The following is a 24,685-nucleotide window of genomic DNA, read 5'->3' as shown; positions in this document are numbered from 1 at the left end:
GGACGTTACTCATCCAGATGGGAAGCACCATAATATCGTCTTCATAAAATATGAATTTGTCGGTGCTCCAGAGCACGAAGTGAAGGTGAAGCAGCATGGAAATGCCAAGTCTTGCAGCATATCCTATCTAAAAACTTACAAGAGCACAAGCAAGAGTTTACAAGTAGCCAAAGAAAAAGGCAAGACCTTAAAGAGGGCTGTGCATGACGGGGAAACTAAAGTTGGGGGCCTTAAAAATTGCAATTCTGAAGGAGCTTTACCACGAAAAGAGAGACAAGCTAAATATCTGAAGAATAAAGACGGTAAAGGACATATCACAGATCCAATACTTGGTGCAGTTCTGAAATCAAGTGAGACACTGTCATTTGTGTCTGCGTGACCATGGGATTGTTAAGAGGTCTGTAATTATTTAAGTCATTGATTTGGACTTGACCTTCTTGTATTTTATCAGGTTTGTCCATGACAACAAGTGTGCTTCCTTTGCCCGCTTTTTTTAAGTTTAGGTCGCTGCGATGTTTGATAGCGTTTAACGCTTGGCGTTCTTTGCATGACAAGTTTTGTTTTGGTTTGGCTATTTTTATCTCCGCAATTTGTTGTTTGACCTCTTTAAGATAGGTTTCTAGTGCAACTGATGGTTGAACTGGTACTAAAAAGAGTCAATTGTTTCAAATATTATCTAAGTTATCTGCGTATTTTTGAATTACCTGGTACAAACTTAGAGGTAAAGTTAAGGAATTAGCCCCATGACTCTTGTTTTGACTTGCTCCGAACTCGCTTAAAAAGGAAACCATAATCATTGCTCTAAATTTTTTACGGAACGCATTACTAACTCAGTACAATGCAACAACACTCATTTAATGCGTTGTGCACAAACAAGTATGTTCAAGGTTAATGAGAAATAGAACTGTAAATAACTGAAAATTTTACCACATTCTTATGTTATCCTTCTCAGTGCGACAGGAAGTCTACGATTGGGCGGGAACAAAGGAAACTTTGCCCCACTACTTTACACTTCAAAGAGGGCACCATCTTGTTTCCAACCAGGAAACGATCGAGATCGACGAGATGCTGAACGTTACTGAAAGAGTAGGTAGAAAGTATAAAACGAACTGATACCCGATAGTAACTTCTATAAAGAAAAACATTTTAAACCTCGTTTAACTAATCACCTTTAAAACGTGTTTAAACCTTGCTGTTAATCCAGCATTAGCCTTAAAGTTGCTTACATTTTATGAAATGCACCGCCCTGAGTACAATGTTAGATATTTTCAATAGGTAAAATTGCAAGGAGATCAGATTTCCTCATGGAGTGGATAGTCTAAATGCACTTCTGTCTTACTTCTTAGCACCCACCCCCTACGCTCATAGTGGCGAAATGTTGCTAGTAGTAATTAAGAGCCACCATCTGTAAATATCGACTTTCGTCGTTTGGACGAAAAAAAATGAAATCCCTCAAACTTTCTCAGAAGAATGGCCTATATAAGTGATTCACATAAATATAACTTTCAGCTCAGTTCGATTCGTATTCTATTCCGTCACCGCACTGAGGGCTCACATGAGATAGCATTGCGTCTGCGCAAACTCATTTGACGAGTAAAGAAATGTCGGTGCGGAAGAGAAAAGCACAAGATGCTAAAAACACGCCCCAACACATTGAAGTTCATGTCAATGTCGAGGAGAATGGCGCCAAAATTGGCGCTTCGACTGGCTTGCCTTGTGATGAAACGCCTTCAACATACCTCATTGCGGCCATGAAAGAGGGTTTTGCCCAGTTGTCGGGCAATATGGCTAATGCCATTTCCGAGGCGTTTAAGTCTTTTAAATCCGACCTTGAGGTTTCTTTCGAGGAGAACCACGAGAGCTCTGAGTCGGACCACGAGGATGAACCCCCCGCGAAGAAGCGAGATGAGCTGGACGAGCAACGCTCATCTAAAGAATCCAGCGAGAAAACCGTTGATGTTGACAAGTCTGTCGGAAATTTACTTCAGCGATCTAATAGCGCCTCTAATGAGGGAAAAAGTGAAGTGCTTAATAGCCTAAAAAACGATTTACAAAAGGAGGAAACGGGTCCGAATGTGGACAGCGAACTGGCGAGCATTATCAATACGTTGATAAAAAATGGACTGCCTGAGGAAAAGCTCCAGGACAAAATGAACAAATACCACCGTCCTGGAAAATGTGAAAGCCTAACGAAGGTACGCGTTAACCAGGCAGTGTGGGACAATTTAACCTCACCTGTGCGATCACAGGACGTTCAACTTCAAAAAGTACAAACGTCACTATTCAAAGGTATGTGTGCCTTGACTGTAATGATAAACAACCTTGTGGATCAAATACCTTCGTTTCCAGCTGGAAACGAACTGCCTCAAGAGGCTACTGATGCCTTTGCACTGATTGCTAATGCAAATACTGAGCTTAATCACAGGCATAGAGAGTTTATAAAGCCTGATTTGCATAATGATTATAAACATCTATGCTCTTCATCCCTTGCCATCACAGATCAGTTGTTTGGGAATGATTTACCGAAGCAGGTTAAAGACTTAACAGAAGTCAACTGTGTGGGAAAAAAGGTTACCACAAATAGTGGGTCTTTTGCCAGGCCCCCATTTGATTCTAGAAATCCTAGAAACTACACCTCCCGCTCCTCAAGCCGTGGACGGGGATACCGGAACACTCGGAAGCCTCTTTTAGGATGGCGCTGCAACGATCGACAAACAAACCCTCCAAGGAACACGAAGCAAGGAAAGATGAAGTAGTCACTAAGAGCCCGGATCCTGTTTCTACTGTTGATGTTGAGGTGAGCAAACACCTACAGTTGTCTAATGACTTTATTTTCGGGCGCCTGAACCATTTTTCCTCCCAGTGGCAGCATATTACCTCTGATCCCTTTATTCTTGATAGTGTCCAACACTACAAAATTGAATTTGTTGCTGAGTTTCCTCAGCAAGAGGTGGTTCCAAGGGAAATAAGTTTTTCCACTCAGGAACAATACATCATTGAAAAAGAAATTGAAAAATTGTTGCATAAAGGAGTGATCGAGGAAACAACCCACTGTGTTGGTGAATATATATCTACTATATTTATTCGCCCCAAGAAAGATGGCACCTATAGGCTCATATTGAACCTAAAAAGTCTTAATGATCATGTAGAGTATCATCATTTCAAGATGGACACTTTGCAATCTGCTATTAGGCTTATGAAGCAGAACTGCTACATGGCATCTGTAGATTTGCGAGATGCTTATTACTCGGTGCCTGTTGATAAAGAATATCAAAAATTCCTTAGATTCGTCTGGAAAGGAAAACTGTTTCAGTTCACATGCTTGCCAAATGGGCTTTCATGTGCCCCTCGCCTTTTTACTAAGATTTTAAAGCCTGTCTATGACACCCTTAGGAAGAGGGGGCATTTAAATGTGGGATATATTGATGACTCGTATCTACAAGGAGATACAGCACATCAGTGTCAAACTAATGTCAGTGATACCTGCTGTCTGTTTACAAGATTGGGGTTTATTATTCACCCTGTTAAATCAGTGCTTAAACCAGTCCAGTGCCAGGTTTTTCTAGGTTTTGTTTTGAACTCTATTAATATGACAGTGTGTCTCCCAACTGAGGTGTTAAGAATCAAAGAGCGATGCAGTAAGCTCTTGAGCAATGCAAGTATATCAATTCAAGAACTTGCAGAAGTTATTGGACTTTTAGTATCCAGTTTTCCAGGTGTTATTTCTGGCCCTCTTTTCTATAGAAACTTAGAAACTGATAAGACAATGGCACTCAGACCAAACAAAGGAAATTTTCAGGCACTTGTGAGTTTATCACAAGAAAGCCTTGCAGAATTACAATGGTGGTGCTACAATATTGACAAGGCAGCTTACCCTATTTGTACGCCTAACTCCAAGATTGATGTTACTCTGTATACTGATGCCTCCAACAACGGGTGGGGCGCAGTCATGGGTACTGAGAAAACAGGCAGTAGATGGACTGAGGCAAAATCAAATAATCATATCAACTGCCTAGAGCTAACGGCTGTATTATTTGGCCTGAAAGCTTTCTGTAGCACTATGAAGTCTATCCATATTCGCATTTATTCTGAGAATACTACTACTGTTAGTTACATTAATTCAATGGGGGGTACCCACTCCATGGAGTGCAACTCTGTTGCCAAAGCCATTTGGCTGTTCTGTATTGAGAGGAACATTTGGATTTCTGCAGCACATATCCCAGGAAAGAAAAATATTGATGCTGACAGGGAGTCCAGGGTTTTTCATGACAACAAGGAATGGATGCTACGGCCAGCCATTTTTGAATAGATGACTAAAATTTGGGGGAAGCCCTCAATAGACCTTTTCGCCTCAAGGCTGAATGCTCAGGTTCCCTGCTATGTATCCTGGAAACCTGATCCTGAAGCAACATATGTAGACGCTTTTTCTATCAGCTGGGAAAATCGTTTTTTTTCTATGCTTTTCCTCCATTTAGTTTGATTCCCTGTTGTCTACAGAAGATAGAGATGGAAAAAGCAGAAGGCATAATGATTGTTCCCCTGTGGCCAACTCAGCCGTGGTACTCACAACTGTTACATCTGATAATAGAGACGCCCAAGACTCTTCCTCAACAGACATCCACACTCAAGATGCCAGGAAGAGACTACGAGAATCATCCACTAATCAAGATGATTCTGATGGCTTGCAGATTATCAGGGGATCCCTTGAAGCACAAGGAATTTCTAAAAAAGCTGGCGACATCATCCTCCGATCATGGACACAAGGAACTCAAAAGCAGTACTCTTCCTACATCAAGAAGTGGACTACATTCTGTCGTAGACAACAAATTGATTGTGTTTCCCCCACTATATCCCAAGCGTTAGATTTTTTAGTTGAACTGTTTGAAAGTGGAATAGGATATAGTGGCATGAACACTGCCAGGTCTGCTCTATCATGTTTGTTAAAGTCTTTTAATAGGGGTCCCATTTGGCTCACACCCTGTAGTTTCTAGATTCCTCAAAGGGGTATTTGAATCAAGACCAATAGTACCAAGATATACGAAAGCATGGGATGTTGGTGAGGTACTGAGTTACCTGCAGAAAATACCTAACTCAGAGGATGTTTCGTTGAAGGATTTAACGTTGAAAACTGTTATGTTAGTATCGCTAGTATCTGCTCAAAGAGGTCAAACAATTCACTACCTTAATCTTGATGATATGATTAGTTCAGAGACCTCCATTACGTTCATGTTAAAGAAGCCTATCAAGCAATTCAAACCAGGAGTTAAACCATTGGTAGTAAAGTTTAGTTTGTACCCTGTTGACCCTAGCATTTGTGTGGTCACTACTTTAAGGGCTTACTTAGCTCGCACCATAGATAAACGTGGTGATAATAAACAATTGTTTATTAGTTTCTTTTCTTGAAGCCTTTTAAGCCAGTTTCCAGAAGTACCATCAGCAGGTGGATCAAGGTTGTTATGTGCAAGTCTGGTATAAATGTAGAACTGTTCAGACCTCATAGCACTAGGGCTGCCGCCACATCTAAAGCCAGTGAGAGTTCTGTTCCTTTAGATCAGATTTTAGCTACAGCCGGATGGAGCTCATCCTCCACTTTTGCTAAGTTTTACCACAAACCTATTGGTGCCAACGACAGTTTTGCCGCGAGCATTTTGCAGTCTGTAGTTCCATTGTCTAATAAATATTGTGGTTACATGACATGGTCTCATGTGTTATTTTTCCACATGTGTGCAGTGAGCTTTGAAGTCTCATGTGAGCCCTCAGTGCGGTGACGGAATAGAATTCAAAAATTAAACGAGACTTACCTGTAAGTTGAAGTTTGATTGGAATTCTATCTGTCACCAAGCGCTGAGGGATTACATGCCCTCCCGTTCGGCCCACCCTTTTATCAGACAGGGTGCTCTCCACTGCACACATGGTAAGTGCTTTAAAGACTGAGTTCGCGCAGGCGCAATGCTATCTCAATTCCTCAGCGCTTGGTGGCGGATAGAATTCCAATCAAACTTCAACTTACAGGTAAGTCTTGTTTAATTTTTGAATTTTAGCTGTAGTGCCACCATCTTGGTTTTACCGTTCTGAGAGGGCTTTCAGCGACCATTTTAGGCCACACTTTTAAGAATTTGCCTTACAAAGAAAGGGTTACAAATCCGAACAAAATCTCATTATTCGAGACAAGCAAATGTTTTATGTTGTGTTGAGAAGCTTTTTAGGGAATTTGATCGAAATCTGATTTTTTTTTTTTACAAATTTTTTAATTTCTTCCCTATTGAACTACTCTTCAAGTGCCCAAAAAATGGCCGAGTTTAAAGGAAAATATCGCTGAAGATACATTATTTGGCATCCTAAAACAGCATCCCGGTTAAAGAGCAATGTCTCGTCTGTAAGAATATACAATAAAATATTTGGGCAGTTAAAAAGAGAAAATTATACACCGAATGCATAATATGCCCGCTCTCTCGGGCGGCCCGGGTCTAGTTGCGTGGAAGCAAGGCAAGTGAGGCTGGCTTTTCCCTGAGTTTTGATCGTCACAAATGGCTGCTTCACATGCGCTCCCAGAAGACGATATTCCTGGAGCTTCTCTTCGAGGTCGATTGCCTGCCACGCTAAAACATGAAGCACTTCGTTTCTGGCTAAAATGTAGAGGCGATAAATTGAAAGGGCTGAAAACAAGAGCACAATTAGTGAAAAGGTAGGATGTTCGTGGTTCGACTGATTCGCGGCGATTTCGCGCCTTGCTTGCCTTGATTGCGGTAACCAAAGTTTAAAAACGATCTTATCTTCCCTTCTATTTAGGGTTGAGGAATATATCAAAGAAGGTTGAGATCAAAATATGGTAAATCGGATCCTGACTCCGTATATACAGAGCACAAGGAACGCTTTGATAAAAACAAAGATGACAACTCCGGCTGTTCCGCAACTCAGCATCCTTTGAGTTTCCCATCAGATGGCTGCTCTGCAGACATATGGCGGATGCCCTTTTTTACCCGCACCGAAATGAATGACCATATTTCACAGTCTGGAAAGAGAATTGATCCGACGAGCAAAGCCCATTCGGTGCCAACGAGTATTCGGAAAGTGACAACTTTTCTGGATGACGAATATATAAAGGGCATCTCCGCAGTAAGCGACGAAAACTACTTTTATTTCCGGTCTCACTGCTATCACAGCTTTCGGAAGAATGATGCCCCACACAACTTAAAAGTTGCATTGTGCATTTTTAGTGGGGAAGTGAAACATGCTTCATGCTCCTGCGTTGCTGGGAAGGTTGGTTTTTGTAACCATATATTAGCAATCTTGATGAAGATTTGCAAATTCTCATTATATGAATGTAAAACTGTTCATGAACTTGAAACGAAGAAGACATGCAGCCAAAGCAAGCATGTACTTCCTCTTTACAGAAGTGGCATAGGAAGGGAAGAGGAGACTCTATAACTCCACAACCAGCAATGGAGGTGCTTGTAGCAAAAACCTACCTTGAGCAGACCAGATCATCAGCTTGAGATCCTGGTGTCAGATGTACACTTTATGAGGCAAGGAATAATATCCGGGGGCAAAAGGCAGATGAAGAGAAACTATTGGCAACCTTGAAAGAATTGAACCCAAATATGGCTCTAACACAGATTATGACCCCAAGGTCTGATTCTATTCCCTTAGTGGAAACCAAATTTGGCAGAAGTCCACAAGGCTCGTATGCACAGCGCACATCCAGACGGGTTTGGGTGGGGTTGGGGAGGAAACAAAAATGGAACAGCTCCTAAATTAAAAAAAAAAGGGGCCGTGCAAGATTAGTATTAAAGCTATTTTATGCATTTCGGGTACTAAATAGGAAACTGCTATCCCAGTATAATGTGGAATATGATAAGCCTTGTGCTGTATTTTTTTGGCTGGGGCATGGGAGGGGGGGTTGGCAAGTAAAATTTACAGCATCAAATATGCAGTGTGTCCTACTGAGTCACTTTTGAGGGGGCGTGAGCATCCATTTAAAAGCACTGCACGTTTTGGGATGCATCTTTAAAAACCGAGGCACATTTGCTCCTAGCAAGGGCAGTATTTTAATGAGTATTTTAATATTTATTTTAGCAGTTTTCTTTTAAGAAACACCAAAGTACAAATCATAAGTATTCATTCCTTGAAGCGAATACATTTATTTTGAACTCCCCCACGAAATTCACAACCTGGTTTCCATGCCATTTCGGATCACAAGTTATCACCTGCAATTACACTTCATTACACCTTTTCACACGAAGACGCTAAAAATAGAAGCATTTGCATTTGCATTTTATGTTTTTCAAAAGCATTAGTTTAGAGAGTACGATCTAATGAGACAGTTTGCTTCTTACCAAGTTACACGCTTTTCACTCTGCAAATGCTTCTATTTTATCGTCTTTGGTACTGGATCCGCAGGTACCTCCAACATACGACGAGTAGCCACAGGTGGCCATGACCAGGACTTCTCCCCGGACCAATTAAAAGTGCAGCTACTAAGCCATTCGCTTTACGTGTGTCACGAAAAGAATGTACATATTAAAACTGGAAACAATACGTTTTGATTGACACATTATATTTCTATGGTTCTCTTTTGCGACCCAAACGACTTAAAATATTAAACACGAAATAAAATGAAAAGCAACCACACCTATGAAATTTAATTTGATGTAGTCTTTATTTAAATCTACTGAACGATCGGCTTCGCGTTTCCGCAGGGCAATTTGATCACAGTGAGAGAGGGAAAAAAACATGAAAGGAATTGTCGACGAAAGTTCCAGAAGTCCATTTTTGCCCCTAGATCTACCACAAAATATTTGAACTCACTGGAAAAGGTACTTATCTAAATAAGAGACCATGACTTTACGGAGGGTACTTCCTACTAAGCCAGAAACTGGAAAAAATTATAACCTACACAAAGTTCTCAACGTTCCGTAAAGTCACTAGTCATGTTCCATTATTCCGTGACAGGTGTTTAATTTATAGCCCCGAATAGGCCAAGAGTGGCTAACGCTTTTGCAGCATCTTACAAGCTAAGGTCCGTGACATTTTTATTTCCTCCCCACCTCCGCCCTAACCCGGATGTGTGCGCGTTTCTGTAACATAATCTCATTGTTTAATCATGGCAAAAGGTCAACAGGACATAAAAAAATTTATCAATGAGAATCATTGACCAACATCATGTTTGAAACCTAAACAGAAGAACAACGATCAACTGGTGCAGTAAATTAGCGTTTTACTTGCTAATCCCCCTTCCCACGCCCCAACCAAAAAAATACAGCACAAGGCTTATCATATTCCACATTATACTGGGATAGCAGTTTCTTATTTAGTACCCGAAATGCATAAAAAATAGCTTTAATACTAATCTTGAATGGCCCCTTTTTTTAATTTAGGAGCTGTTCCATTTTTGTTTCCTCCCCACCCCCACCCCAACCGGTCTGGATGTGCGCGCGTTTCTGTAACGCAATCTCATTGTTTAATCACGGCGGAACGTCAACGGAACATAAACGATTTCTAAACAAGAATCTCCAGTTCAAAGGATTAAATGGTTGCCAAAAGAAGTTTTGGTCATTAGGATAACAAAGAAATATTTGACACCTTGCACAGGGCAGCTTATTGGGCGGAAGGCAATTTTTTCCGCCGATGGTTGTCCTGACGAACATTGAAGAATTCAACTCAGTTTAACGGCTGCGGTGTATTACAGTGATTTTGCACAACAAATCATCGAAAATGCGGCTGTATCCGACTGAAACTATAAATTGATATATTTTGAAATATCCAGTTCTCGATATTTCACGAGGAAAGTGAAATGTAGCATTATTTTCTTAGTAAATTGTTTTCATGTTGTTAAGCTAATTACGAAGGCGGTGTTTGTTGACAAAAGGACAGTTAAAACTTCTTCTTCTATAATTTTCTCTTTTTAACTGCCAAAAAATTTTATTGCATATTCTTACAGACGAGACATTGCTCTTTAACCGGGATGCTGTGTTAGGATGCCAAATAATGTATCTTTAGCGATATTTTCCTTTAAACTCGGCCATTTTTTGGGCACTTGACAAGTAATTCAATAGGGAAGAAATTAAAAAATTTGAAACTGCCGTAAGAGAGCTGCAGGCTTTATTCCCTGAAAAGGATGTAGGTTCAATAATAGAGGTGCTGGAAGTTTGCAAGGGAAATGTAACAATGGTAGCTTCCCTGCTTGTTGACTGGAATGGTTGCTGACAAGCATGTGTTTACTATTTAAAATATAACCTGTTTACCTAATCTTAAGCGTTGCCTAGAACAAATAATAGGTGCCGTCTAATCATGTTTCTCTTTTTGAGTACTTCCCAACCTTTACAGGTGAATCCAGTTAGGTACTCATAATATGTTTTCAATCATGAGTGGGAATGACAATTTTCTACAATGCAGAAATCCTCTTTATTCCATAGAAAACCAAACAGGCCCACCTTCACTAATGGCATGCAATAGTGTGGATGATGATGATGATGACATCGACTCGATGGAATCCCCATTCACAATAGAGTCAGGTACATATTTCTGCATTATCAAAACCATAATATTACTCTATTTGCACAACTGATTGCAGGATACTGTGATTGACTTACATGTACTCTCACTCACTTTCTTAGATGCAGATCTCCAATCTATCATGACAAGGCACAGAAGGCAACTAGACTCTGAAGAAAGCAACAGAGTAACTGTGGACCGTGAAAATCTGTTTGAAGACCTGTGGTCTTCTTCAAAAAGCCCAAATTCAACCCTAAGTGTCCCCTAAGAGTAACATTTTCGGGTGAAGCTGGACTTGATGCAGGGGGATCGCACAGAGAATTTGGCTCTCAGTTAATCCAGAAAATTTTCTCATCAGATGCAAAGTTATTTGAGAGAAATGATGATCATAAAGTTCCTATGTTCAATGCAGATGCTGTACATTCCAACCTTTTCTACTTAGCAGGAAAGATTTGTGCATACCTGTTTTCTCATCTAGACCTTGGAATGTCTTGCCTTAGTCCAGTGATTTATTCATACATCACAACTAGTGATGTAGATGAAGCTGTAAAGGAATGCACTGTTGACGATGTACCAGACTATGATTTGAAGAGGTTCATTGAAGAGGTACTAGCATTTTAAATGGAAAAGTAAAGTATTTGCAATCTAATCGAACCTTACCAACAATTAGATGGAGCAGTACTTTTTGATGAAGACCATTATAATTTTTGCCAAGCCCCTCACTCCCCTCTGAAAAGGTTTGTTTTTCCCCACCCCCCACCCCCTGCCCCCGTTTAAATGGCATATAACTTGAATTCAATCCCCTAATTTATTTTGTCATACATTATAACTATATATATATATATATAGGCAGAAAGACCACAAGTAAACTTAATTTATGATAGCTGGATGTAATAATGACATTCACTGCACACTTTATTATTATTAATATTTACTGTAGGTAAACAAATCAAGTACTGAGGAAGAACTACAGAGAGTGTTGGATGAAAATGATCACAGAGATGCACTGCTGGCAGCAGGCTGGGTACGCGTCTTAACCCTGGAAAATAAGGGATTGGTAATGTGGCAGCTTATCGTTAACGAGGTTCTCTTAAAGAGAAAAGTGGTACTTGACCAGTTTCGTGCCAGTTTAAAGGTTCTGGGTGTCCATGAACTCTTGATTTGTCATCCCAAACTGATGGAGCCCTACTTTGTTTCAAGGGAGCACACTCTCAATGCCAGTGCTGTTCTTGGGCTGTTTGAAGACATCTTTCAGGAACAACCAGATGCCAAAAAGGATCAAGCCAGACAGTATCATCAAAGCTATAACAGATCTGGATGTGGAAGGTTCGGTGACTAATCAATATAATATCAGAGTAGTATTAAAATGTGCATGACTTTTTACAAAACAGTAATCACTTTTTAATTCTGAATTGGACTACACTAGTAGAGAACCTACATGACATCTATATAAAACCACACAAAGTCATTAACTAACAGGGGTTTTATACTATTTGTCACATAATAGAGTGCATAATATACTAATCTGGAACTGCCTAACTGGACGCACGTGTTTTTCATCATGGAAGGCAAAAAATAACTTTTTTTGGCTTTTCTCTGGTATCCTGGTAAATGCGCTACCGCTATCTATTTAGCTAATGGCACAAGGTAAACAGAATCACGAATTTGAAGAAGAAACCACACTGGTGACTAGTGGAAAAAGCGATATCAAAGCACCCCATATGCGAATTACGCAACCAAGCCAGGATTTGAACAGATAAATTGTCGACAATTTTCATCTACCGGCCACTAAATCGAAGAATGCCCCTTTTGAATCCATCGACCTTACCATATACAGGCCCTCAGCAAAATGTGTTGCCTTTTCAACCTCAGAAGATCGTCTCTTAATGTGGATAACAGCGTTCCAGTATCGCTACTACGAGCTCACCGGAAATGCAGCAGACTACAAGGTCATATGGGAGGAACAAGACAGCCCTAGTTCAGCATCAAAGTGCGACAAACTCATTATCCATTTAGTCGGACTTACATCCACTGGTGAAGACCAATTGGTCGCTCTAACAGTCTTTAGCACAACCGGAAGAATTCAAGTTCAGGGTAAGAAATTCAAGGAATGGACCAAATTTGAGTTTCCCGTGCTCCTCAACATTGTAAACTCGCTTTCCGATCTCCAACCTCTTACTTCTCTCCCTCGTTATAATGATTTTTCTCTATTTGGATCGTCACTTCATAATTTCTTTACAAATTTTATTCACTTTGTTGGAGATGGAGACATTCCCGCTTCAAACAACGGGGAAAACGATGATAATGGCTCAGCCAACCGAAATAGAACATTGACAGAATTAACGGAAGATCTGGAACCACTCATGGTTTCACCCAACCGCTTAAAAACAGTTGCATCCATGAGAGACACCCTTGGACAACTAGAAGTGGATTTTACACATCATCAAATTGTTAGCTCTGGAGATCTCGAGAATATCAAGGACAAAATCGCTAAACAAGATCATTTAATCAAAGTACAAAAGCAAACACTCGATGATCGATACTCTGATCTATCTTCCCAAATTAAATCACTCCAAGAAATGATTTCTCAACAATCAAAAGTTATTAGGACACTGCAAGATGAAAATCAATCTCTGCACAAAAAAACTCAGCAATTCTTGCAAGGCGGAAATAAATTTTCTTAAAGAGCAAGTAACAGCGCTTTGGCAAAACACCAGACATACATTGGATGAGATCAATCAGCCAGACACAACATCCGCTTCATCTGTGCCAAGCATCACTTCCGAAAAAAGACCTGGAACCCCAACACCTTCGACGACGGAAACAAGTTTTCCCTCAATAACGCCGAATATCCCTAAACAGAACAGATTTATACCACTTCAAGATCATGGTGAATGTGATAACACATCAAACAGTCGACAGGATATTGATGTGGTAAACAACACTGCTACCACTTCACCAAAAAACCAATCCTCCTAACCAGCGCGGCAATGGTATCCCAACTCAACCACCTAGCTTCCCTGCTGTGGTTGACAAATGTGTTTTTCTTTGCGACTCAAATGGAAAGTTTCTGGACAGGAAAAAGCTTTTCCCTTCTGGCCAGGACTTTACTTTTTTCAGATGTCCCACAACCACTCACGCTCGCACAATTCTACAAGAGGAAATCAATAAAGAACCGGAGCACCCAAAACTAATTCTCATCCACAGTGGAACAAATGATCTAACGCCGACCACACTAATAGACGACGTCATCTCTGAAATCTCCGTCTTTATTACACTAGTATCCACAATGTTTCCAAAAAGTAAAATTATCTATTCTACTCTTCTACCTCGAGCAGATATCTCCTTGCACAATCTGTCAAAAATAAACGCGAAACTTTTTGACAGCTGTTCTACATTACCAAACGTCCACATGTTGAGTCATGAAAATATCTTCTCCAAAGGACTAGATGTCTTACATGACAACAAACACCTTAAGAAAAGGCACCTTGAATTGTTTGCCGCCAACCTCGTGGCAGCAATTCGTGGTCGAGCTCAACAACCACCTCGTTCTGTTCCAAGCCAACTGAACCGCTCTTCGTCCTCACCCTCGCATTCACTTTATCCAAAGACGGAGGAAATCCATGCATTCCCAACCAATCCGGTTGGAAACGGCCTGAACAAATTCTACCTAAAGGCAGAGACACATCATCCACCACCATCGTTTCGCCAGCCATTTACAAGTTCCCTGGAAGGTTATTCTTCCTACAGTAATGCTGTAAAATATAGTCCCCTCAGCGGAACCAACAGACCGGCCTACCACACTCCGCAGCAGCAGTCAAACTTAGTTCATGCACAGAATGGTCCGCCTGCAAAAGCGAATGAGCATCTAGTGCCCAACTCTTCATCTCTCCCTTACAATGATCAGTCTGATGATAGCAAGATCTCTGGAGTGGAAGTACCCAAGGAACTGGTATCGTTACTGCGTTTTATTAAGACTCTACTCTTATGCCTTGTAAACTAATATAGACTTTCCTTTGCCTGTAAGTGACATAGCGGGGATATTTACCGGGATATCCGGTGAATTTGCTCTATTTTCTCTTTTCGGATACCGATATGCCAGAATCAAATCAATCTAATAAGCTCTCCTTTTTTGCCTGGAATATCAATGGTCTGTTTTCAAAGACATTAGGCGACAAATTACGAAATAGTGACTTTTTAAGTATGATCAAAAATTCTGATTTCACAATTCTTTCCAAAACATGGAAAAAAGGGAATGTTGAAGTTGAAGGCTTCAAGGTTGTGACTACAAATGCCGTAAAAACAGGAAACTGCGGTTGCCACTCGGGGGGCCTAGCTTTGCTTTATAAGCCAAAGTTTCATGATTGGATCTCAGTGGAAAAACAATCAACGAATTTTTTATGGTTTAAAATTCTGAAGAAATTCACGAAAACTGATAACGACATCTATGTGTGTGGCGCCTATATTCCACCGTACAATTCCATTTACTTCTCTCCTGAACTATTTGAAGAACTTGAAAATGACATCGAAAAATTCTCCTCACACGGATCAATTCTCCTCATGGGAGATTTCAACTCAAGAACAGGTAAATACCCAGACAATGTTTGTCAAGACGGCAACTCGATTATGGTAAATGATCAGTCTAAATCTTCACAATACGCCTTCCAGCGAAATAGCTTTGATAACGATTTAAATAACCATGGGAAAAAGCTTTTAGAAATCTGTCAGAGTGCAGATCTAAGAATTCTGAATGGTCGAATATCTGGTGATTCATTAGGAAGACCCACATTTCATGGAAAATCAGGAGTCAGTGTTATTGACTATGCAATATGTGATCAAAATTTATTCCCCCATGTGGCGAAATTCATCGTTAGAGAGCCGTCAAGTTTATCAGATCACAGTTCAATAATGGCATGGCTTAATATTGTCACAAATGATAATCACTTAGCCACAACAAATACCAACGATACACTAACTCGTTTACCCAAACAATTTATTTGGGAAAGTAATTCACCACAAAAATTTAGAGCCGCGCTACAATCAAGAGATACAGAGATTGATACACGATTTTCTTATTGACAGTGGGCCAGACAGAAACATCAACACCTCCCTCGATGCGATAGAAAATATTATTTTAACAACTACAAAACGCTGTTTAAAACTTAAGTTCATTAAAAAACAACATGTTAGACTGCCTGCTAACAAAAAATGGTTTGATAAAGATTGTCGTCTTAAACGACACGAGTTACGTAAACTTGCTAATCTAAAGCATAGAGACCCCCTTAATATCACGCTTAGGGAAAAGTATCACACCCTCTTAAACCAGTACAAAAGCCTCCTGAAAGAGAAGAGGAAAGAATACTATCATGCTAAGATTTCGGAACTTGAAAAAACAGTAGATAACTCGAACAGCCGAAGCTTTTGGAATTGTTTAAAATTGATGGACGATTCTGTTCAGGAACGACACACTGATTTTAGTACACTGAAACCTTCACTTGCATGTAAAATTTTTGACAATGATTCAGCCAATTCTAACCTACAATAGTGAAGTGTGGGGTGCCTTTGTTAAATCAGATTTTAAGTCGTGGGAAGGCTCCAGAATTGAAAAAACACATTTACATTTCTGTAAACGCTATTTAGAAGTACATAATAAGTCATCCAACGTTGCATGTAGAGCTGAACTTGGCACATTTCCTCTAATCGTTGACATAAATAAAAAGATACTTAATTACGTACACTACCTCCAAGGAAAGGATGAACATTCTATAGCAAAACAATCCCTAAGAATATCTGTTGACCTTCATTATAGCGGTCAAACTAGCTTTTACTCCAGTCTCATGAAGATGAGTGAATACTATAATTTCCCCAACTTTAATCATTACGCATTGAATGAAAATAACATCAAACAATATATAGATCTTATGAAAAAGAAATATATCTCTTACTGGCACCAAACCCTTCACCACTCACAAAAACTCAGCTTTTATTACACAATCAAAAAAACTTTTGGCCCCTCTGCTTACCTAGATCTCACAAGGAGAAACGGTTCTAGGAAAGCATTAGTGAAAAGTTTCCAATTCATGAATTTTTCAGAAGCGATGTTGTATGAAAATTATTTGACATCGGATTTCCAAACAAACTGTTATTTCAAGCCTGTTTGCCTACTCGTCAAAATGGCGTCGAAAACCGTGATAGGGCCTTTTGAAATGCAAGGATATTTGGAAGAGCAGTCGTGATAACTATTTTGTTTAATTTTCTTTTTTATCATCATGTAGGTCAAGAAAATTGCCCTTCAAAAAATTTGGACCAAAACAGGGAGTATGAGGAAGTCATTTCTGTGTTTCGGTCGGAGGAGCTAATTTTTTTGGACAAATGTTTTTTTGTAAGTGTGCATTTACTGTCAATTCATGTCCCCTTGACCAGTATTTCCGTGAATGAAGTGGACATTCGAATTTCTCTTTGTAATATCCGACATGTGAATGGAATGTTGAACATTTCTCTGAAAACCCTTCCAAAAAAGATGCATTAACAGAAAAATACTTGAGAAACAATTGCTATTCTTAAAATACTTTATGTGGTAATGTAAAGGAAAATTAATAGCCTTAAACCATCAATAAACTTAAGAAATTTCTACAGGAACTCGATCTGAAATTTTGTTTGCCGTGTTCAAAACTGAAATGTAAATTTTAAAACTCAAAAATATATCGGTCACACGTGATGTGGATTGACTGTAACTAATTTAACAATTACAATAACTAAATTTATTTAATTTACCGCATTAAGAAAACGCTTTTTCTTCATTTTTGAGAATTTCCTCAGATACACGTCGTAATCTTTTTTAAATTTCGATTTTGTATCAGGATCGTGGAGTAACGAGGAACTACGGGTATAGTTAAAGGGGACAAGAAGCAATGGGAAATTATGTGAATCCTTGGTCTCCACAAGTTACATGCATCTCAGCTGTAAGTCAAAACGGCGTTATTGCAGCCCATTTATTAACAAAATCCTTTAATGAAAGACAATTCAAACGGCTTGATTATGGCAATCGCATTTTATGGGTATAATTTTTACAGAGAGAACAGAAAGTTCATTTCATCATAAACAGTGACGAGGCAGAACGGAATCGTTAGGGGAGGTGTGGTTGTTAGAGACCGTCAACGAGACGTTCAAGGGAACATTACTTGCAGAAAAAATGGATTATGCATGGTTGTTACAAAGAAAGCTCATAGAGGCGGGAGGTGCACATAATTTTGACAGAAGATTATGTTTTCAATAAATACGGAACGTCATCCCACAATTTTCCAAAAAAAATCCCCATACATTGGACTCTTTATAACGCTAATTACTTTTTCTTTTTTCTTTTTCTACAGCTAACCATGCAGCACATCACGTGGCAGGGGCGCAGGACATTATCAAGGCTACTGGGGCACTTGTTGTATATCTCCCTCCTTACTGTCCCGAATTAAATCCCATCGAAGGAATATTTTCAATTGTAAAAGCATGGCTTCGAGGGAATGAATTAATGCATCTCATTACGCCTGAACCAGAAGATATGATTCTAAGGGGTTTCTTAAACGTCAGTGGAAGTGATGTGCAATCACTTTACACGCACTGTGGCTATTGAAATAACATGCGGGCAAGCTTTATCCGATATGACTTGAACAGTCTACATGGTTTTGTAAAAAAAAAGCTTTAAGTTAATAAACAACATTGTACATATTAACCTAAAAATAAAAACAAAAGCAACTATTTCTTTTTCTACTGTTCAAACCATTTATTTATACGATTACACTGGCCTTGTAAAGCAAAGAAACCTAACATTTAGACATATCTCTAAGGATGTTTCTTTTTTGCTCGTCAAATTCTTCTTTGGTCAGGCTTCCCCCTTGATGCAGCTAGCCGACCATCTGTAACTGTTTTAACAGCTCTGTTCTGTCATATGTCTCAATTGTAGATGATGCCTTAAAAGATCAGATACATACAAACGTGACATAAGATTTTTTTTTTAAATTATTTTTCGGAATCTAAAAGCAAGCTTACCACATTTTATATTTTCAAAAAGAGTTACGGGATGCAAGGACAATCAGCGAACTAAAACAAAGGATATCACCAAAAACAACTACAGAAATCTTTCAACCAAGGAATCTTGCAACTACTAATCTTACTGTCATTTCTTGAAAGCTTTTTTTTTTTCATTTAATACACTGTAGGAACCTCAGCTATTAATTAAATTTACCTGTTGAGTATGCCCGGGATTTGAGTCCGATCTGCTGTTAAGAAAAGCAGATGCAACTTCAGATAATGCCTGAGAAAGCTCAGATGACTTATTTTCTTTTTTTTTTTTTTGTTCCTCTATTCGAAAAGACAGGATAATCTGGTGGATCCTGGTAGCTGTAGTGATGCTCTCTCTCTTGTAGAGTATAAAATGTAAATTTAACAAGTTGATGTCAATTTCTCATGCATTGGTAATGTTCTTAAGCAAGCATTTTGTCAAAAGATGTATATGCCGTCATGGATTTGCAGACTTCTTTGCCAATCTTATGACGAAATTCATCGTCAATAACTGGACAGACACATGAAAAATCAATGTCATTCACGTACATTTCTCCCCCCTCCGCCGTATTAAATAAGAGAGATTTAGCATCGCGTTTACGGCGAACAGCAAACACCAGGCTGAAACTTTCTCTTCGATGAAATACGATGAAGCTTTTTTGGTTTAACCTTATCTCCACCCAGTCGGCAACAGCTATCGAGCAAACACAAAAAAGAGAGAAGTGAGTCGAGAAACACAAGTTTATGCATTTTAGAACAAACAGTGGCTTGACGTTTCCCATTTGGCGTTAGCCATAAATGCAAAGCTAGATCTCCTTAATGTCTCGCGGAACTTCAAAACGTCATGTTTTAAACCTCCTATAATGTAATCATACTTGTTCAAACTAAAAAAACACACTGCAATTGACTATCCCCCCCCCATCTCATTACGTGAAATATTCATTTACCAGTGCTACTGCCCAAAGCCTGTATTCGCCAAGTCCCCAGTTCTCTCCATGGATTGAGCGTAATCTTTCAATAATTTTCTCGGAAGACTTCTCCTTGGCAGTCTGCTTTCTTCTTTTCTTGCCTTTCGCACTATCATTATTCGATTCTTCTGGACTATCATCTGGTAGATACCATCAAGATCAGTTACAGTTGCATGAACAACACTAAGCAAATTACCAACAACTACAACAAGTGTATTCTATATTCATCCAAACGCACTGATGAAACCGCAGATAACACTGTTGAGAGAAAATCATGCAATTGCCGACAAAAGAACACGTCATGCCCACTTAACGGAAAGTGAGCAACGGGTAACTAGTATCGCTAAATCTGTTGATAAGATTCTCTTAAGTGATCATTTGGTATCGGCACGGGAGTTGGCCTCACTCGTGGGTAGGATTATTTCTGGTGGGGCGGTTTTTGGTAACATTTCTAGACTCATGACGAGGTATTGCTCAATTTCAGTTGCCTCGGCCCAGAATTGGCACTCCAAGTTTTTTCTAGATCAATATTGTGTTAGGAAAGTGTACTTTTGGGAGGCTACTTTAAAGCAACTGAATTGTAGGGTAGTATCAGATTCTCCGTATCGAATGTCTAATTATGTAGTATATTCGGATGCAAGCGGCACAGGGTGTGGTGCTCATGTAGATATTAATGGCGAGCAAGTTTGTAATAAGGAATGGGATTTCTGATAGTCAAAGTGCGTGTAAAATCATACAAGTGGGAAGTATCAGAAGTGATTTACATGCTATTGCGCTGAAGATTTTGTAAGTTCTGCGTTGATAATGCTATAGAGTTAGAGGTCCAGTGGATCTCTCGCACTGAAATTGAGAGAGCTGATTATATTAGTCGTATCATTGATATGGATGATTGGCAGATTTCAGCAGATTGTTTCATGTCTTTAGAGGAAAGCTGGGGGGTTCATTCAGTGGATTGCTTTGCTAGTTATTATTTAAATAAGGTTTCCAAGTTTTTCTCTAGATTTTACAACCCAGATTGAAGTGGGGTGAATTTTTTTCGTGCAAAGTTTGGATGGTGAGAATTGCCTCGTTGTTCCTCCTGTAAGTCTTATTGCTACAGCTATTAATTATTTGCACGTTTCCTGCGCCATTGCCACTATAGTGGTGCCCTTTTGGCCGTCATATTTCTGGCCCATTATTTCTAGAAAATTTTCCAGATTTGTAGTAGATTGCAAGTGTTTTGGTGCTACTGCTTTAGAGCAAGGGCGTACCACCAATTGCAATTTTAACCCGAATAAAGAACAGTCGAACAGGTCAAACACAGTTGTGTGTCGAGTATCGAAAATATTCATCAAAACAATCCATCCAGGAAGTTAAATAGATGCATAAAGATCACAGCTAAGCAAATGCATGTCTGCGACAATTCTGAAAAAAGTCTTTGGCCAGATCGAGCAAACATTCCGTGGTGCATGGTTGAGAAGCGAAGAAATCGTTGTTTACGACCTGTTTACGACCAAACGTATGTAGACCTGAAATGTGAGGAGCAGAACTGCTGACCGGATGTACTTAAAAATGCGATATACGTGTTTTTTGTTTGTTTGTTTTTGTAGCTTCAGAAAAAGCGACATTGTCGTAATGGCATTGTCTCTTCTTGGGATATTTTTGTTACAATATATCACTGATAGAGGGATAAAGGACAACTTTTGATCCGCTTTTATGACTGTTTTACAGTAGTGAATAAAGAGGACAAAATAAAAGTGCTTCACTGATCGTTTTACGCAACCACATAAGCCGCCCTTGTTTCTTGGGGTTTTTTTTAAATTCATTGCTTATTGGATGTTAAGGATGGCCTGCATGCAAGAAACGTGGCTGATCTGGGGCATTAGCGTACACATTAGAAGTTACAAAGTTGGAATTTTTGACCCACCTCTCCTCCAGAAATAAGTAAGTCTTCTCCAGGCCGATAAATTTTCACATTCAGTACCTAATACCTATTTATTTGTTTGTTGTTGTTTTTTTTGGTGGGGGAAGCCGGGTAACCAGAAGTTAATTTGTGCCGTCGATCAAAAACACTGTAAGAGAAATTTGCATATTGTTGTGCGAAGGAAAATATCCTGGTCGGGACAATGGAAAGTTGTTCTTTTTCAAATCCCAAAAGGGACGTTTGTAAATGCAGTGGAAACAATATAAAACTCAGTGAATGTCAAAGGGATATTTCCAGGCACGTGCAAGCCTACAGACTTGGTATAAACCATGATGAAATCAGCGATGAAATGGATCTTATTCTTTGCCGTCCAGGTAAATAAATGTAACATTTCACGAGCGAATTTTTCATTCTCTTGTCACGAATAGATCATAACTAAATTTGTAATTACATTTTCACAGTCTAAAAAGGGGGGGGGGGGGGGGTGCGGGTATTATGATCGTGCGTTCAATTTTCACCCAAGCTTCAGTTCAGCTACATTTCCTTTGTTTTTGTTTCATTTGGTTTTTCGGTTTTCGTTTTTTTTTTGGTATTGGCTTTCTTCACCATTGCCATTGTAAAACAACCCCATTAAAAGAGGATATAATTACACTTACATCCGGTGTTACATCCAATTACATTGTGTTATATCTAGTCAGCAGTCGTGCTTCTCGGGCTTCCGGCCTATGCGTTCAGTTTTTTCACCATTCTAGGCTTGTCGACTATCGCAATATGACTTGATTTTAGCCAAAAGACGTTACTTTGGATTGTTCAAAAGCATGTATTTCCTTTGTATGTTGATCTCGATACATTTCTTTTACTCCCTGGTTGGATAATATTGATGAATTTAGGTACTCGACGGGCAGAAATCGCAAGTATTACGACCATGTTTTGGACCTTGTGAACTATTCTTTGCAAAGTGTATGCGGGCTACTTGTATTATCATCTCTGGTCTGAAACACGGCAAACTGAATATTCAATGGGAGTAATAACTGTTAGATTAGAGTCTGAAGGAGAGACACTGGAGGGAACCACGCGACGAAAGCATCCTGAAGAAATTCCCAAAACCTTCAAGGTAGGTTTTGTATTAATTTATATTTCATCAAATTTGTTGGCCAAAACCTTATTTACTAAATGTGGGTAGCAGACAAGATGATAAAAGTGTTAGCCCTGAAACGCCTTTTATCTATTTTGTTTTCCAGATGATTTAGTTGTTGCGATATTGTTTGATTACGTTAATATTTGCCTAAGTCACGCTCTCTGTTGGTCGTTGCGCAATTCATGTAGAGTCTAGTTACGTATCAAAATTAAGTTAGCTACTTTCTCAGATTACACGCTTATTAGGGTTTCAAAAGGTCACTTAGGTTAGTTGCTATCGAGAGATCGTCCGCTACGCTATCCTCGCTATCGAAGGAGCTAGAGATTGCTACACAGCTACACAACTAAACCTTGCCAGGAGCTCTACCAAAGTAAGCGATTTTAGTTATTCTATCTAAATGTTATTGATTATTCTCGTTATTTAGCTCTATTTGATTCTATTAGGAATAGCTGTTCATTACACGTTGTAAGTTGTATCAGTTAGTAGATTATTGTTACATAAGGCTTTCCTTGTTGATTGCCTTTTTTAGTTCGAACCACAATACAGCGTAATCGTCAGAACTCAGCTACTTCACTACTCAAGCAAGCTATTTCACTAGTAATAAAGTTACTGGCTGTGTGAAGAAAACCTTTGTGTGTTTGTGCGATTGCTTGACCTTTGCTACCACGTGGAATCGAATTGAACTTTGTGCGTTTGGATGTAAGCTTCGGCAAGATAACCTGTGATCCTCTGAAGGTCACAAAAAGATACTTTTGAAGCTGATTCTCTCTCTCTAAAGCCTGTTTGAGCCAAATACTAGAGCCCTAAAAATTACCAATTTTGCAAATTTTTGCAATTTGTTTCAGGTGTCTTCAGAACCCATGGCCAGAATATAGTTTTCCCCAAATTGATTTTATGATATTTAGAAACATCATGATCTGTGTAATCTCTGCTGCTAATTTGGTTTATGTGGAAAGAGTACTTTCGGAGAAATTACGAATATAGTTGTGCTTATTTTTCCTGCTTGTCTAAATGGCTGACAGGGAACATGTAAGACGAGCATTTTCTTGTTTATAAAACCCAAATTATTTTAACCGCAAATTTTATAAACTGGAAGAGTGGATCTGCAATCTGTATGATTTTTATTTGAATTTTTTCACATGCACCCGAGAACCAGACTCGTCTACTTTTACTTTTTGAGAATGGAACTTTTGCTCAAAACATGGTCCTAAGGCCGACGTCATCTGGTGCGGTTACCATGGCTACGATACATCTGCCGATCCAAACATGATTGTTTTTGATTATCCCCCAAGGTAACCTACCTCCATACAAAAATTGAAGGGGGATTAAAATTTTTCATTTCCAACTTTGCTTCACTTTCCTGGAGAATTGCTCTAAATCGATATTCCAAATAATTCATGGACATCAAAAAAGTCCAAATTGAAAATGTTACAGTGTGAGACACTTTTTTAAGGAATTTAAAGACAAAGAATAAGTGAAATGAAAATGAAGCAGTTCATATTATTAAAGCTTCAGTACAAAGTGTCTTTTATAGTGTTTCCTTAGTCTTGCACCATCCGCATTAATATCATGGCCTGGGAGGGGAACTCCGAGAAACCCATCCTCATCATTGGCGACATCAATTTTGGTGCCATCGTTGACCTCTAGGCATATGTTGTGTAGAATACAACAGGTAATAATTGTAGAGGGTACTTTGTCCACTGATTCATCCAGCTTGTCCAGTAGACACCGCCACCTCCCTTTTAACAGTCCAAATGCCTGCTCAACAACCACCCTTGCACTGCTCAGGGATTTATTAAAATCTCTCTGGCTGTCAGTCATGGCTCTGGTCTGAGGGAAAGGTTTCATGCACCAGGTCGTCAGTTTGTAAGCTGGGTCAGCAACTATAAGTGGCTTAACCTGCAAACTGCCTATCCGACACAACGGGGAATGCAAATATTGCCATCTTCTATTGCTGTGAGTAGGGAGCTCATCTGTATCATGCGAGCATCGTGAATACTCCCTGCATAACCGGTACTCATGTGCAAGAACTTTCCATTAGTATCAGCAATACCTCGCAAAACAATGCCATTAAAGCTTTTGCGATTTATGTACTCGTTTGGGTCTACTTTCGGGGCTTTAATTGGTATA

The 24,685-nt window shown here is 39.4% G+C and overlaps 1 protein-coding gene and 3 pseudogenes across 2 annotated transcripts; all 4 read left to right on the top strand.

Moving 5' to 3' along the window:
* The first annotated feature begins 1,601 nt into the window (after nt 1-1,601).
* Nucleotides 1,602-2,691, top strand: LOC146489669 (uncharacterized). The gene is made up of 2 exons (XM_085104848.1): nt 1,602-2,583; nt 2,618-2,691. Exons 1-2 carry the CDS (start codon nt 1,602-1,604, stop codon nt 2,689-2,691), a joined length of 1,056 nt encoding a protein of 351 aa, XP_084960974.1.
* On the top strand, nt 2,620-5,567 carry LOC146489668 (uncharacterized; annotated as a pseudogene). The gene is made up of 2 exons (XR_014863542.1): nt 2,620-2,797; nt 4,476-5,567. The product of XR_014863542.1 is annotated as an uncharacterized LOC146489668 (transcript).
* Nucleotides 5,568-6,527: 960 nt separating this feature from the next.
* LOC146489667 (uncharacterized) lies at nt 6,528-7,754 on the top strand (annotated as a pseudogene).
* Nucleotides 7,755-10,441: 2,687 nt separating this feature from the next.
* LOC146489666 (G2/M phase-specific E3 ubiquitin-protein ligase-like) lies at nt 10,442-11,870 on the top strand (annotated as a pseudogene).
* Nucleotides 11,871-24,685: the final 12,815 nt, after the last annotated feature.

Source organism: Pavona decussata, unplaced genomic scaffold, assembly GCF_977016875.1.
Source record: "Pavona decussata unplaced genomic scaffold, jaPavDecu1.1 SCAFFOLD_4, whole genome shotgun sequence".
NCBI lineage: Eukaryota > Metazoa > Cnidaria > Anthozoa > Scleractinia > Agariciidae > Pavona > Pavona decussata.
The sequence above is the reverse complement of the archived record's forward strand: the minus strand, read 5'-3'. Positions and strand labels throughout refer to the sequence as shown.